Source organism: Xyrauchen texanus, chromosome 28 (genome assembly GCF_025860055.1).
Source record: "Xyrauchen texanus isolate HMW12.3.18 chromosome 28, RBS_HiC_50CHRs, whole genome shotgun sequence".
Lineage (NCBI taxonomy): Eukaryota > Metazoa > Chordata > Actinopteri > Cypriniformes > Catostomidae > Xyrauchen > Xyrauchen texanus.
The window spans coordinates 13,315,436-13,328,329 of record NC_068303.1 but is presented as its reverse complement, the minus strand read 5'-3'; the positions used below and the strand labels follow the sequence as shown (position 1 = coordinate 13,328,329).

Sequence of the window (12,894 nt, the reverse complement as noted above, 5' to 3'; positions counted from 1 at the left end):
GATGATGTGTTTTGCATGCTTTTCCTTCTGGATGGCATATTTTGTTTTCTACATCTAAGATATAACCTTGGATTATTCAGCCAAGCAAGCTCAAAGGCAAGTAAACAATAGCTATTTTCTTTTTTGAAATTCCTAAGGTGTAGGTGCAGATGTAATTTTTTTAGCTACTTATTAGAGCATAAAATGATATTCTATGATATTTATTATAAAAATAAAAATATACAAATACACACCGATTGTAGCAAATCAGACTGAAAATAGAATGTGAGAATGTTTGCTGTCCAATTTGTTTCTGTTTAACTTGTCTTAGTAGAGGTTGAAATTGAAAATATTATTCTCAAAATAAACAAATACATACTAATATTCTAGTAAAGGTTAACAGATATTATTACATAAAGACACTATTCTCTCACAAACACTCCTGCCATGTGTTTTTATTACCTGATGCTTATTTGCCAGAAAGAAATGTGTCAAAATGAAACAATGACAATTCATAATTAACTATTTAATCACATAATTATCCATTGGAACTCTAAAATATTATTTTGATAATAAAAAGCCTCAAACAAGCAGCATTACATTATTTTTATATTCTTGTCAACAGAGGCCCCTTAAGTGGGAATAGTCTGTGATGTCATCGAGTGAACTTTGTATATAAATGTTTTCTGACACATGTCCAGCACATACTGTGAGTGGGTCATGTTCAAGTCTGTCTACACCACTGGATCACCACACCCTTGCAAACTAGACGATTACTAATTCTGCAGTAGCTGTATAATTGGACCAGATGAGATCCGGCCCAACTGAAGTACACCAACGCATTCTGCATCTATATAAACGTGTGTTTGTATTCAAATGTGTTCAAAGCAGGTGAAACAACAGAGGCTGCGTTATTCTGAGTGAGATGGTATCATTTTATCATTCATTTTGTCAAATATTTGCTTTGATTGCAATGTTTTTTTCCTTCTAATTTTGTGTTGACTCCAACAGAAAACAACTGAGATGGCCACATATCTGTCATTTCTTCTGCTGTATGCATATGCCACTTTCACAAGCTGTGCAGATCTGAGTAAGTCAAATGTGTGTGTTTATTTTCATATATTTATGTGATAAATACTTGAACAGCGTTATGAGGGAAAGGATTATTTTTCTCTAAAACTGCACAGGTTTTTGTTGACACTGTAAATAATTAACTCATTTCTAAGAAATCATCATCTTTTCAGTTTAGGCCTATTTATTCTAAATGTACTAATAATATGTTTCTCAGTATTTATTATTCTTAATGTTTTGTATAAAATCAACATTCTTTTCTGGTCAGGAAGCTGTGAGGGACGTTGTGGAGAAGGCTACTACAGAGGAAGTTTATGCCAGTGTGACTATGAATGTCTGGGCCTCAATGAATGCTGTGCAGACTTTCAAGCCATGTGTACTACAAGTAAGTTTTTTATGAACTTCTTATAAACTTTTTCATTATCAGTGTATTCCCAGATGTTCCCAACTATAGGTTCAGCTCTTATGTTTATCCAATTCATAAAAGTCCCTCTTGTATGAATGTGACAAAAAGTGCCATAGATCTGCTTTACATTCTTTGTAATATTCTACAGAACATGTGTAAATGATTTTGTGGATAGATTTTGTGGATAGATTTGCTATGTATGCCCACAGAGGACTCATGTAAAGGCCGATGTGGGGAGCCTTTTAATAGAGGAAATCCATGCCACTGTGATATTGACTGTGTCGGATACAACCAGTGCTGCCCTGATTATGAAAGCATGTGCTTGGTAGAAGGTAAGAATATAATCTAATCAAAGTGTTAACATATTTCCAAATTATTGTTACATAAATTATCCTTGGTAACCTTCCAAACACCCTTGTGATTGTAAGTAGATTTGCAAAATTTTATATTAACAACATTTATTGTTTGCTGAAGTTACTTACAGAAGCTTGCCAATATATATATATATATATATAATTACTGTAGCTTTGTAACAATTAAACAAATCAAAGTGTACTAATTGCACTATTGCTAATCAAAGTGCACCGACTGTACTGTTGGTTAGAGCAAGTATAGTTGTGACTTAACTTTTTTCGCAGAATCTTCCAATGAAGAGATGACCAACGAGGAAGGGATAGCAGGTGAGTCTGTCTCTTTGTCTGTCCATATCTCTTTTTTTTTTTTTTTTATCTCCTTAAGTACATTTATTGAAATTGTATTAATTAACTACTTTCATGGATGCTGTCTGTTATAGTGGAGAAACCTCCTTATGAGCATAATAATCCTTAAATTAAAATTCCTTTAAAAAATGTCAAACCTTTTTCTTCCTGTATTAATGATTACACAGAGATCTAAAATCAGATTTAGTGAGTAAAAACAGGTTTAATTATGACAATTAAAGTGTGGTTAAATGAAATATGCAGACCACATACAGTACATGAAAGGGATAGTTTGCCCAAAAATGAAAATTCTCTCATTATTTACTCACCCTCATGCCATCACAGATGTGCATTACTTTCTTCCTTATGCTGAACACAAAGATTTTGTGAATATTTTAGCTCTGTTGGTCCTCACAATGCAACTGAATGTTGACCAAAATTGAGCTCCAAAAAACACATAAAGGCAGCATAAAAGTCATCAATATGACTTAAGTGGTTAAATCCATGTCTTCATATGATAGGTGTGGGTAAGAAACAGATCAATATTTAAGTCCTTTTTACAATAATTTCTCCTCTCTGCCCAGTAGATAGCGATATGCATGAAGAATGCAAATTGCCAAAAATTAAAGAAGAATGTGAAAGTGGGGATTGATAGTAAAAAAAAGGACTTAAATATTGATTTGTTTCTCACCCACACCTATCATATCACTTTTGAAGATATGGATTTAACAACTGGAGTCTTATTGATAACGTTTACGCTGCCTTTATGTGCTTTTTGTACCATAAAAATGTTTGGTACCCATTCACTTGCATTGTAAGGACCAACAGAGCAGAGATATTCTTCTAAAAATGTTCAGAAGAATTCATACACATCTTGGATGACAGAACCAACTAGTAAATGAGATTTTTTTTTTTCATTTTTGGGTGAACTATCTGTTAAGTGTGCCAATGATTATAATGGTAATCTGCATAGTCACATTTTGTTACAATGTTATAATTTTTTTATTTACCTAAAGCAAGATTTTTTGTTTGGCAAGTCACATCAATTTCCTTTAATATCATGTTTGCAACCTTTTTCCATGTTCCTGACCATCAGGCAACATCATTCAGTTAAAATTTATGTCTTCTTATTCAGGGGCAGAAGAGTTCCAAATTCCTGAGGATGAAATGGAAAGTGGGGCCACATCTTTTGAGGCCACTGGTGAGCAATATCAAGTCAAAATTCTGTTTGTCAAATAGGAAAACAGCTAATTTGTTGACAATTATGTGTGTTCATAAATGTAATAATTACTCACTATCTGATCAAACTGATGCCTGATCAGCAAATCAAATAACATTTTATGCTCTCCCTGTGCTGTCATCGTGGTTCAAGGTGTTGCAGTACTGTCTAAACGGGGTTTAACAAAATACTGCTGGTCATGCAGTTTTATTTTGCATGTCTTTAACAGACTGATCACACTGTATAAATAGTCTAAGTAAAAATAAATAAATTAGCCAATGTTAGTTCTTTCCATATTGGAGCAAGAACCTCCATTGGCTAATATATATACACACAAACACACTCAGACCATTTAAATGACCTGTAATGCAACTGAAAAAGTTATTAAGTAAACCAGAAGCAGAGGCAACTGAGACTTGTCTTCTGCCACCTGGATTGAGGCGAGTAACCACGCCACCACAAGGAATAAGTAGTGGGAATTGGGCATTCCTAATTGGGGAGGAAAGGGAATAAAAAAATAAATAAAAACAAAAAAATATTAAAAGATACATTAATCAACGGAAATGGTTTGCGTGGATCTCATCTTTGGACACATGAAACACACAGCAAGGCAAACTAATTTTTTACTTGCATAATGTGCATTGCTTACGTGTACAAATATTTAAAGTACAAGAGCTAAAATTTACAAGCTCTCGAATTTTGCATCAATTTTACCTTCCAATGGGAATCAACAGGCAAGTTAAAATGGTCTGTAGATGCTGTAAAACTGAGGATGCTGTGAAAACGGACAGTGAAAAAGTTTTGGTTAAACCATAGTTGACCTCATCATTTGGAATGTTAATATTACTATGACAAATCATGGTTCAACTAAAGTGATGGTGGCACCATGACACCTCAGGACCCACTACAGCCAAACAAGTTAAAAAGTCACACAGTAAAAGGATCTCGATATAAAATCCTCCTCCATTTCACAACTCAAATCACCAGTGGGTGAAATCTGAACATTTACTAGCTAGTAACAGACATATTTTGAGTCACATATCACGAAACTTGGTTGCATATGAGAGCATATATTCTATTAACTCTACCCCTATACAAAACCCCAACTCTAAGCCTAACCTGTCAGTGGTGTGAAAATTTTGAATTTTGCTTAATATTATTTCTGTGGTTGTAATTACTTCCTGGTTCCATGGGAGCAGAACCAATGTCTTGGAGGTTGCTAGCGCAATGTGCTATCAGTAGAGCTAGTTTGATTTTAAGGGTGTTATTGTCTATGGGAATTATATTATAACTGTAATAGTGTTGTCATTTTCAGACACAACCACCATGCTCCCTGCTGATGAGAATCTTGAGCAGTCTACCACACAACTGCCATCTGAGGAGATGACAACTTCCAGCACAAATCAGCTCCAAGAGGACACCACATCTGCCAGGCAACAGTCCCAAGAAGAGACAACATCCCTAGTCAGCAACACACCATCTGAAGACAATTCAAGCAAAGCACCAACAGAGGGCTCTACGAGTGCAGCGCCAACAGCAGAGGGCTCTACGAGGGCAGCGCCAACAGCAGAGGGCTCTACGAGGGCAGCGCCAACAACAGAGGGCCCTTCAAGTTCAGCGCCAACAACAGAGGGCCCTTCAAGTTCAGCGCCAACAACAGAGGGCCCTTCAAGTGCAGCGCCAACAACAGAGGGCTCTACGAGGGCAGTGCCAACAACAGAGGGCCCTTCAAGTTCAGCGCCAACAACAGAGGGCCCTTCAAGTGCAGTGCCTAAAACAGAGGGCCCTACAAGTGCAGCGCCACCAACAGAGGGTCCTACAAGTGCAGCGCCAACAACAGAGGGTCCTACAAGTGCAGCGCCAACAACAGAGGGCTCTACAAGTGCAGCGCCAACAACAGAGGGCTCTACAAGTGCAGCGCCAACAACAGAGGGCCCTACAAGTGCAGCGTCAACAACAGAGGGTCCTACAAGTGCAGCGCCAACAACAGAGGGTCCTACAAGTGCAGCGCCAACAACAGAGGGTCCTACAAGTGCAATACAAACAGAAGATCCTATAAGCACAATACCTACAGAGGGTCCTACAAGTGCAGCACCAACAGAGGGTCCTAAAAGCGCAATACCTACAGAGGATCCTAAAAGCGCAATGCCTACAGAGGGTCCTACAAGCGCGGGACAAACAGAGGGTCCTACAATTGCCATACCAACAGAGGGTCCAAAAAGTGAAATTCCTACAGAGGGTCCTACAAGTGCAGCAACAAAACAAAATGTTGTAAATGAAATGACTACAAAGGCACAGGGTGAAGACCTAAAGGACTCTTCATCTCTTAAGGATTCTAGTGCTACTCCTCTCCCGCAGAAGATGACCACCACTCCTTCTCCAGTCAGACCAACAAAGAAACCTCTTAAACCTAACACAGACAAGGATGACAAAATAAATACAAAAGATTATCAAGCTGGTAAGACCAGGATCAGGTCTTTAAAGCTTAATATTAAGTGTAAAATTGTGTGTCCACCTCAGTGCCCTTATACTTCCGATCACTGTGCTTTTACAACACTCTTGACGCTAGCATAAATATTTCACATGCCACTTATATCCCATCTTTTTATAATCATGTATCTTTAAATCATAATAGCAGATGTAAAATGAACAAAACATATTCTCCTTTTACAGATGACTATGACACTAATCTCTGCAGTGGGCGTCCTGTCAGTGGTCTGACTACACTCAAAAATGGGACCATTGTGGTGTTCAGAGGTCAGTGCCAGATGGTAGATATTCAGCACACTCAGGTTGTTTACAACTTGCCTTGAACCATTTAGAATTTTAAAGGAAAACATCCAGAAATTTAGGAAACTGTAAACCCTACACTATCCTATATATACAATTTTGCTTTCATTTGTGGAACTAAAGCAAATGTTAAATGTGAATGTCAAATTCTCTTCTCCTCTGTAGGACACTATTTTTGGACACTGAACAAAAACAGATATCCTGAACCTGCTCAGTTAATAACAAGCGTGTGGGGAATACCGTCTCCCATTGACACACTTTACACCCGATGCAACTGCCAGGGCAAAAGCTACTTCTTCAAGGTTTATACAGAGCAAAACAATCATTCCACCACATATTTCGAATACAAACAATTAAGAAAAATGTACCTGTGTATATTTCATAGGGAAATAACTATTGGAGGTTTGAAAATGATATGATGGATCCTGGCTTTCCTAAACCCATCAGTCAGGGCTTTGGACGACTTGGTCCTATCACGGCTGCCCTATCTATACCAGCGTACAGAAGCAGAAAGGAGTCTGTAATCTTCTTTAAAAGAGGTTTGAGACACAAATAACATCAGTGGGCATCTGAATAAACATTGCTTTTAAAATACAGATGAATTTTATAACCACACCTTGCAGCACTAGTTCAAATAAGGCATGCACCACAAAAGTCCTGCTGACTTTCAAATCGATTTCTTCAGGTGGTATGGCCCAAAAGTACACCTACCAAATTACTCCAAAATGTGGGGGAAAGCCAAGGATTCCAGTGTTCACAGTGAGAAAAAGAGCAAGAAGAGAAGCTGGTAAGGAATTACAAGTTTGAGGTCCACAGCATTTGAGATGGTACATTTAAATGAGAGAATACTAGGAAATAATACAAGGGAGGGGGCAGGAGAAAATGTTATGGTGTTGGCAAGGTTTGTGTGCAGATAAGCGTGTGTGTAAACATGTTCTGTAGAAAAGTGAAAAATAGCACTGTGTTCAGTACTTCCTAGAACAGATGTTTTGCCACAAACAAGTGATTCTTACTTTGACCAGATAACAGACGAGATAACTAACTTAAAAATTAAACCTCTACTTTGTTAATTGCTTTGGTCATGGTTTCCACAGCTTTTGAACAATAATTCTCCATGCCTTTCCTAATTGTTTGCGATTACTGGATTAGGATTTCTAAAAATCATTTTATAGAGACGACACTCAAACCAATAGAAATAGCTGAGCATAATTAGAAAAGTATAGATGGTTTCCATTTTCAAAGCCTGGAAATACATTTTTAAAATTCCTTACTGTTTGGTGGTTTTATTTATTAATTGAATGTGTAATTTATCATAACATTTAACAATCCTTTATGAAAATAAATAAGCAGAAATCGAAGTTTTTGATTCACTTTGAGAGTTCTGTGTTACAGCCGAAGCTCTGGGAAAAGTAATTAGTATCAAAAGGAGCTGGAGAGGATTTCCAACAATGGTAACCTCGTCTGTGTCTGTGCCATCAAGGGTGAAAGAGGGATACAAATATTATGTATTTTCTCAAAGTGAGTTGTGTCTAGCAACATTTGTCATTTAAATTTTTCTGGACAACTAATCTGTCTAATGTATCACTCAAAGTTTATATATTTTTCAGACCACATTAAGTATACTGTATATTTCTAATGCAGTCTCAACATCAAGTACTGCATGCTAGATTAATTGGAAATTTGAAATAAATAAATGACCACTCATACTTCTGTTCTTGTCTTTCACAGAAAAGTACTACAGCATGAAAATGGAAAGGGAAAAACCAGTCATCTTAACACCTGCTAAAGGCCCAAAGGAAAAGTCAGCAAACAGCTTCTTCAAATGTCCAGAAACCCTGAAAAACTGAGTCACCCATCTCTTGGCCCCATGCAATGCACTTCTTACATCACTTGTTTTATGTGCAGTGGGGGAAAAAAAAAAAAAAGCTTTTGATGGGAACACTGCATATTCTGAGACCAATGACCAACTTAGAATTTTCTTCAAAACAAAATAACTTTTATTGTACTGATGTAAAATCATTAAAATAAATGAGTTGCTCAACATTGACAAAACAATTATAATACATTAAACGAAGCCTTGAAGCAGAGCAAAGATCAAGCTGTTCTTTTAGAACTGTATTAGTTTAGACTGTGTTGCTGCAGGGACTGGAACAATGACCACAGTTAGAAATTGCTTCACCTGGCAAACCGTCCCCTCACACCCATGACGCCTGGTCCAGCTACAGTGAGAGAGAAGACTTAAACCTATTGCATTAATGGCACATTACATGCAGCTCAGTTTGTAACTGGATAACAAAATTTATGAAATTTTATGTAAACTTGCCAGAGTTGGAGAGTCTAAAACATCATCTTACCTCGCTTTACAAAGCTTCTGGTACCACGACCACCAGTCCACTGTCTGCCAGAGCCTGTTCTGGCTTTGAGAAGCTGAGTACTGCTTGTATCTGAGAAAATGAGAGAGAGAGCGAGAGAGAGAGAGAGAGAGAGAGAGAGAGAGAGAGCAAGAGCAAGAGCAGAGAGAGAGAGAGAGAGAGAATTAATGTTTGTTAGATAGTGCAGGAGGTTTCATTTTAGTTCTTTCCTACAGAACTGTGTTGTACCTGCAGAACTAGAGGAAGGCTCCTGGCTAGTGGAGGGCAGATTGGCCTCATCTGAAGGCTGGGCTGATTCATCACCCTCAGCCTGACACACAGACTCAAGTGAAGCTTCAGCACTGCAGAACCGAACATCAGAAATGGTCACCTTCAAATACACAACATTCTACCACCTTCCATGTCCATTATGGACTCTGTGGTCCCTCAAGTAATAATAATAAAAAAAAAGCAACAAGCTCCTTATGGCATAACGGAGACATGAAATTGTATAATGTGAATGTACAGTGCAGGCTCACGCTTACCTTTCTCCAACTGCCTCCATAAACATATCGTCTCTCTCCTCCACTTCACTAGAGCCTACTGCAGCACTGAAGCCTGGTGTTGAGGTGCTCACCATGGGCACCAACTGAGAAGCATGTTCAGTCATGTCAGAAGGCACGGTCTCTGATAAAATAGTCACTGAATGGATGAAGACAAAAATGTTTCCAATGTAAAAATAGCACAGCTGAAAGAATTGGATAAAAAAGGGGACACTGAAATAGATTGCCTGTATTAACAGTCTTGGTGTCAGCAATTTTGGAGACGCCTCTAAATTATTAACGGTGCAAACACCTAAAAATGTCCACTTTCCCTAGCTGTGTGACCATTTGTTTGTGGTTTATTGCGATACCAGTTTCCATGTCAATTTTCATGGCGAAAAACAAGTTGAAATACAATGAAACATTTTTAAGATTTCACTAAAATCTCCCTGACTTTGTTTTATTCAGCTGACCCATTTAAATATATTTAAAAATCGTATCCCCTTTTCTCCCAATTTTGAATGCCCAATTCCCACTACTTAGTATGTCCTCGTGGTGGCGTGGTTACTCACCTCAATCTGTGTGGCAGAGGACAAGTCTCAGTTGCCTCCACTTCTGAGACCGTCAAACCACTCATCACGTGGCCCGTTGTGCATGACACCGTGGAGACTCCCACCATGTGGAGCCTCATGCTACTCTCTGTGATCCACGCACAACTTACCACGTGGCACATTGAGAGCGAGGACCCCTAATTGGGACCACGAGGAGGTTACCCCACGTGACTCTACCCTCCCCTAGCAACCAGACCAAATTGTTGCTTAAGAGACCTGGTTGGAGTCACTCAGGACACCCTGGATTCAAACCTACGACTCCGGGGGTGGTATTCATCATCAATACTCGCTGAGCTACCCAGGCCCTCATATTTGAAAATATTTTTAACAAATTTCCAAGGAATTAAAGCCAGCACAATGCAATACAAAATGCTTAAGAGACAGTGGACTCTGGCACGAGGCACATACCGATTAATTTTCTTATGATATTAAAAACTTGTGTAAGCCTGGAGTGTCCAATTCAACAGTGGGTATAAATGATCTGGTCCCAGCGAATCCTGAAGTGGAAAATTAGACTTTTCCAACTGCAGGGTTGATTTTGTGTTGTTTGTGATACATTTTTGATCCCATTCAGTGTGCCACTTAAAATATTATGATGGGTTTAAGATCTGAGGGTGGAATTTAGCATTTTTAGAGCTGTGTGGCAACAAAGATTCTAACCTAAACATTGGAAAAGGCAGTTGCATAATACTCCAAAATTTTACAGATTGATTAATTTCTCAAATACGGAATTTCCATGATTTTATTCTGTGATGGAACAAGCTTTTACACGTTTTATAAAACAAGCAATGCTTACAATAGACATGTCCCAAAAATTACCACGTGATTATGATGTTCCACAGCAATGTGCCAGAATGGTGTAAATATTATAAGAAAACTCATGAGAGTTTTTGTATGTACCAGGAGCAGCAATCTGTAGTGCGGCTGTGGGCACACATCGGCCGCCTGTCTCATCATGAGCTCCAAGGAAAACTGAACTCTCATACATGCCTAAACCTGCAGAACACACACAAATGTATAGAAAACCATTCAAAATAACCAACCATTACCTGTGACAGAAAAAGCATTTTATGAATAGTTGTTTTACAATATTATTTTTGAGATACCATGTAAAAAGGGAGGCAGGCAGAGGGTACTAACCTTGTGACGGTAGCTGTCCAAGGTCTGAATGGGAGGAGCTGGTCTGTGGGAGATCATCTGAAAGCCCAAAACGGAACCATGTTACACCTGCAACCTGAGGAGAACTTCACAATGCCACAGAGGAACCCAATCATTAAACAAGATCAAGCAAGACACAAACACAGCCAAGACTGCATCCAAGTAGTTGTCATGAATACTTTGGAGAAGTCGGCGTCCTGGTGTGACACGCTATACTTAGTCTAAAATAATTTTGCCAATTCTTTTATAATTATTATACAAGCAGCTTTAAAGCTCAAATTAATTGACAACATGGAGTATTTGTACTTATCACACCAGATAAGCATTTAAAATGTATAGGGCAAAAAGTTGTTTAAAAATAGAGAAAAACCTACAAGAAAATGGTGACCTAAAATGTACACTTTGCCTTATTATTTCCTATACATTTTAGTCTAAAATCTTTAGCACAAAAACATGGATACATACTGGATTGCTTCAGCAAAGCCATCTGAGCGATGAGGAACAACCAGTGCAGGGGAGCTGGGGACCATCCTGTCATCGTCATCAAAGAAATGCTGCTGCTGGGAGACAAATAGAAGAGAAATTGTGATTTCAGGATTGAAACATACATGGGATTGAAAAACCAAGTATACAACTCACTGTACTATTGGCCATTCCAGGGGTAAGTTGAAGGCCTCGTCCCACTGACTGCCGTCGAACTGGGAGGCGCTGCAGACACATGCAATTTATGCGTTGAATACTCACTCCAGTCAATGCATAACAATAGAACATCACTATATGGCCCCTCACTCCAAAACACACAGAAAAAGCTCCTCAGGCTATGCCACAGTGCACAAAGATCTTTGCGCACACCTGGACTTGAGCAGGTGGCCCCAACTCCTGAGTAGATGGGGTCAAGTTGTTTAGTCGAGGTGGCAGAGGGTGCTGTGGTCTTCTGGGTGATTGTGGAAGGCGGGGGACGGAGCTGGTTACAGGTGAATCTTCAGAAGCCTCCAATGTACCAGTTTCAACTGAGACATCAAATTCAGATAAGAAAAATAAAAAAGGTGCCATTATAACATCGATTTTGTCATTATTTTTTGAAAACGTATTTAACAGCATTCTCTCATTTTAAAAAGATTTCTAGTAACCATTATTTTATTTTATTTATTCTAACTGGTTACTATATGAAAAGGAGGCAGCGTAATGCCGGAACCAGAATGTAAAAATGGTTTCTGCTCTGAACCTAACGAAAATTTAAAAACATTTAGTTTTTAATCCCTGGTGTTCAGTACGCTTGAACAATTCGTGAGATGTAAAGGAAGATATTACTAAATGCCCTCGCAGTCAGTTAGGCTATTCTGACTTACAGCTAGTGCTCTGGGAGTCTGCCATACATTGGGTGGAGTCTGTTGCTCCAAGACTTTCCTCGATCTCAGTGCCAGGATCTGTGGGATCAGGAACCTTGGAAAGGATTGAGGAAAGAAAAATAGCAAAAACATTGATTCATGTATAAACATTTAGATTTGTGTATACATAAATTGTCTGTCCCATGAGATTGGAAGCCAAACATGAGGGGGCATTAATGACTTGCTGAAAAAATATCTTTACAGAAAAATGAAAAGGGTGATACCTTAGGCAGTCAAAATGAGCCAGTTGCACTATTAATAATCTATTCATAAAAACATGGCATAATGGAAAGTTGGGCATAGATCATTAAAAAAAAAGCATGAGACTGCTTCCAATAGAAATACATGCTTACACAGAGGCCTCTAATGTTTAGTCAAAACTAGAGATGTGTCCTAAGCCTAATACCGTATCGGAAAGGCATGAATGATTAGGTCGAAATCAAAAACGAAGTCTACTGAATAGAAAGACTATTAGCTAGACTGATTAGCCAACAAAAAGCACAGGTATAGAACGATAATTTAAACATATCTTCCCAAAATGACAATGCAATAGTGAGTCTGTGAAGCCAATATTACTGAGGTTTAAACTTCAAGAATTAAAAGGTGCAGTGTGATTTCAAAGTTTAAATCGGATGGCCACGTTCAGTCTCTGTTTATTGTGCATCTCTCAGAAAGCTGATC

The 12,894-nt window shown here is 38.4% G+C and overlaps 2 protein-coding genes across 5 annotated transcripts in view; one reads left to right on the top strand and one right to left on the bottom strand.

Moving 5' to 3' along the window:
• Positions 1-693: 693 nt before the first annotated feature.
• On the top strand, positions 694-8,218 carry prg4b (proteoglycan 4b). Of its 3 annotated transcripts, none has more exons than XM_052095716.1 (13): positions 694-899; positions 991-1,069; positions 1,319-1,435; positions 1,666-1,788; positions 2,095-2,136; positions 3,290-3,355; positions 4,689-5,831; positions 6,047-6,130; positions 6,329-6,465; positions 6,549-6,702; positions 6,849-6,950; positions 7,556-7,681; positions 7,892-8,218. In XM_052095716.1, exons 2-13 carry the CDS (start codon positions 1,003-1,005, stop codon positions 8,008-8,010), a joined length of 2,280 nt encoding a protein of 759 aa, XP_051951676.1. In that variant the 5' UTR covers positions 694-899; positions 991-1,002; the 3' UTR covers positions 8,011-8,218. The 3 variants fall into 3 exon arrangements, with proteins under 3 accessions (XP_051951676.1, XP_051951675.1, XP_051951678.1); XM_052095715.1 differs by having other exon boundaries at positions 694-907; XM_052095718.1 differs by having other exon boundaries at positions 717-839.
• A 19-nt stretch (positions 8,219-8,237) lies between these two features.
• The window catches only part of LOC127621913 (nucleoprotein TPR-like), a 31,244-nt gene continuing 26,587 nt past the window's right edge, over positions 8,238-12,894 (bottom strand). The window contains exons 41-50 of one of the 2 annotated variants that reach the window (XM_052095713.1): positions 12,175-12,268; positions 11,678-11,835; positions 11,465-11,533; positions 11,291-11,385; positions 10,808-10,911; positions 10,568-10,663; positions 9,060-9,216; positions 8,764-8,876; positions 8,518-8,607; positions 8,238-8,382 (exon numbers count right to left, since the gene is read on the bottom strand). In XM_052095713.1, coding sequence (XP_051951673.1) covers positions 8,339-8,382; positions 8,518-8,607; positions 8,764-8,876; positions 9,060-9,216; positions 10,568-10,663; positions 10,808-10,911; positions 11,291-11,385; positions 11,465-11,533; positions 11,678-11,835; positions 12,175-12,268 — 1,020 coding nt within the window. In that variant the 3' untranslated portion in view covers positions 8,238-8,338. The remainder of the gene's footprint in view (positions 8,383-8,517; positions 8,608-8,763; positions 8,877-9,059; positions 9,217-10,567; positions 10,664-10,807; positions 10,912-11,290; positions 11,386-11,464; positions 11,534-11,677; positions 11,836-12,174; positions 12,269-12,894) is intronic. The other variant, XM_052095714.1, reaches the window with a different exon arrangement.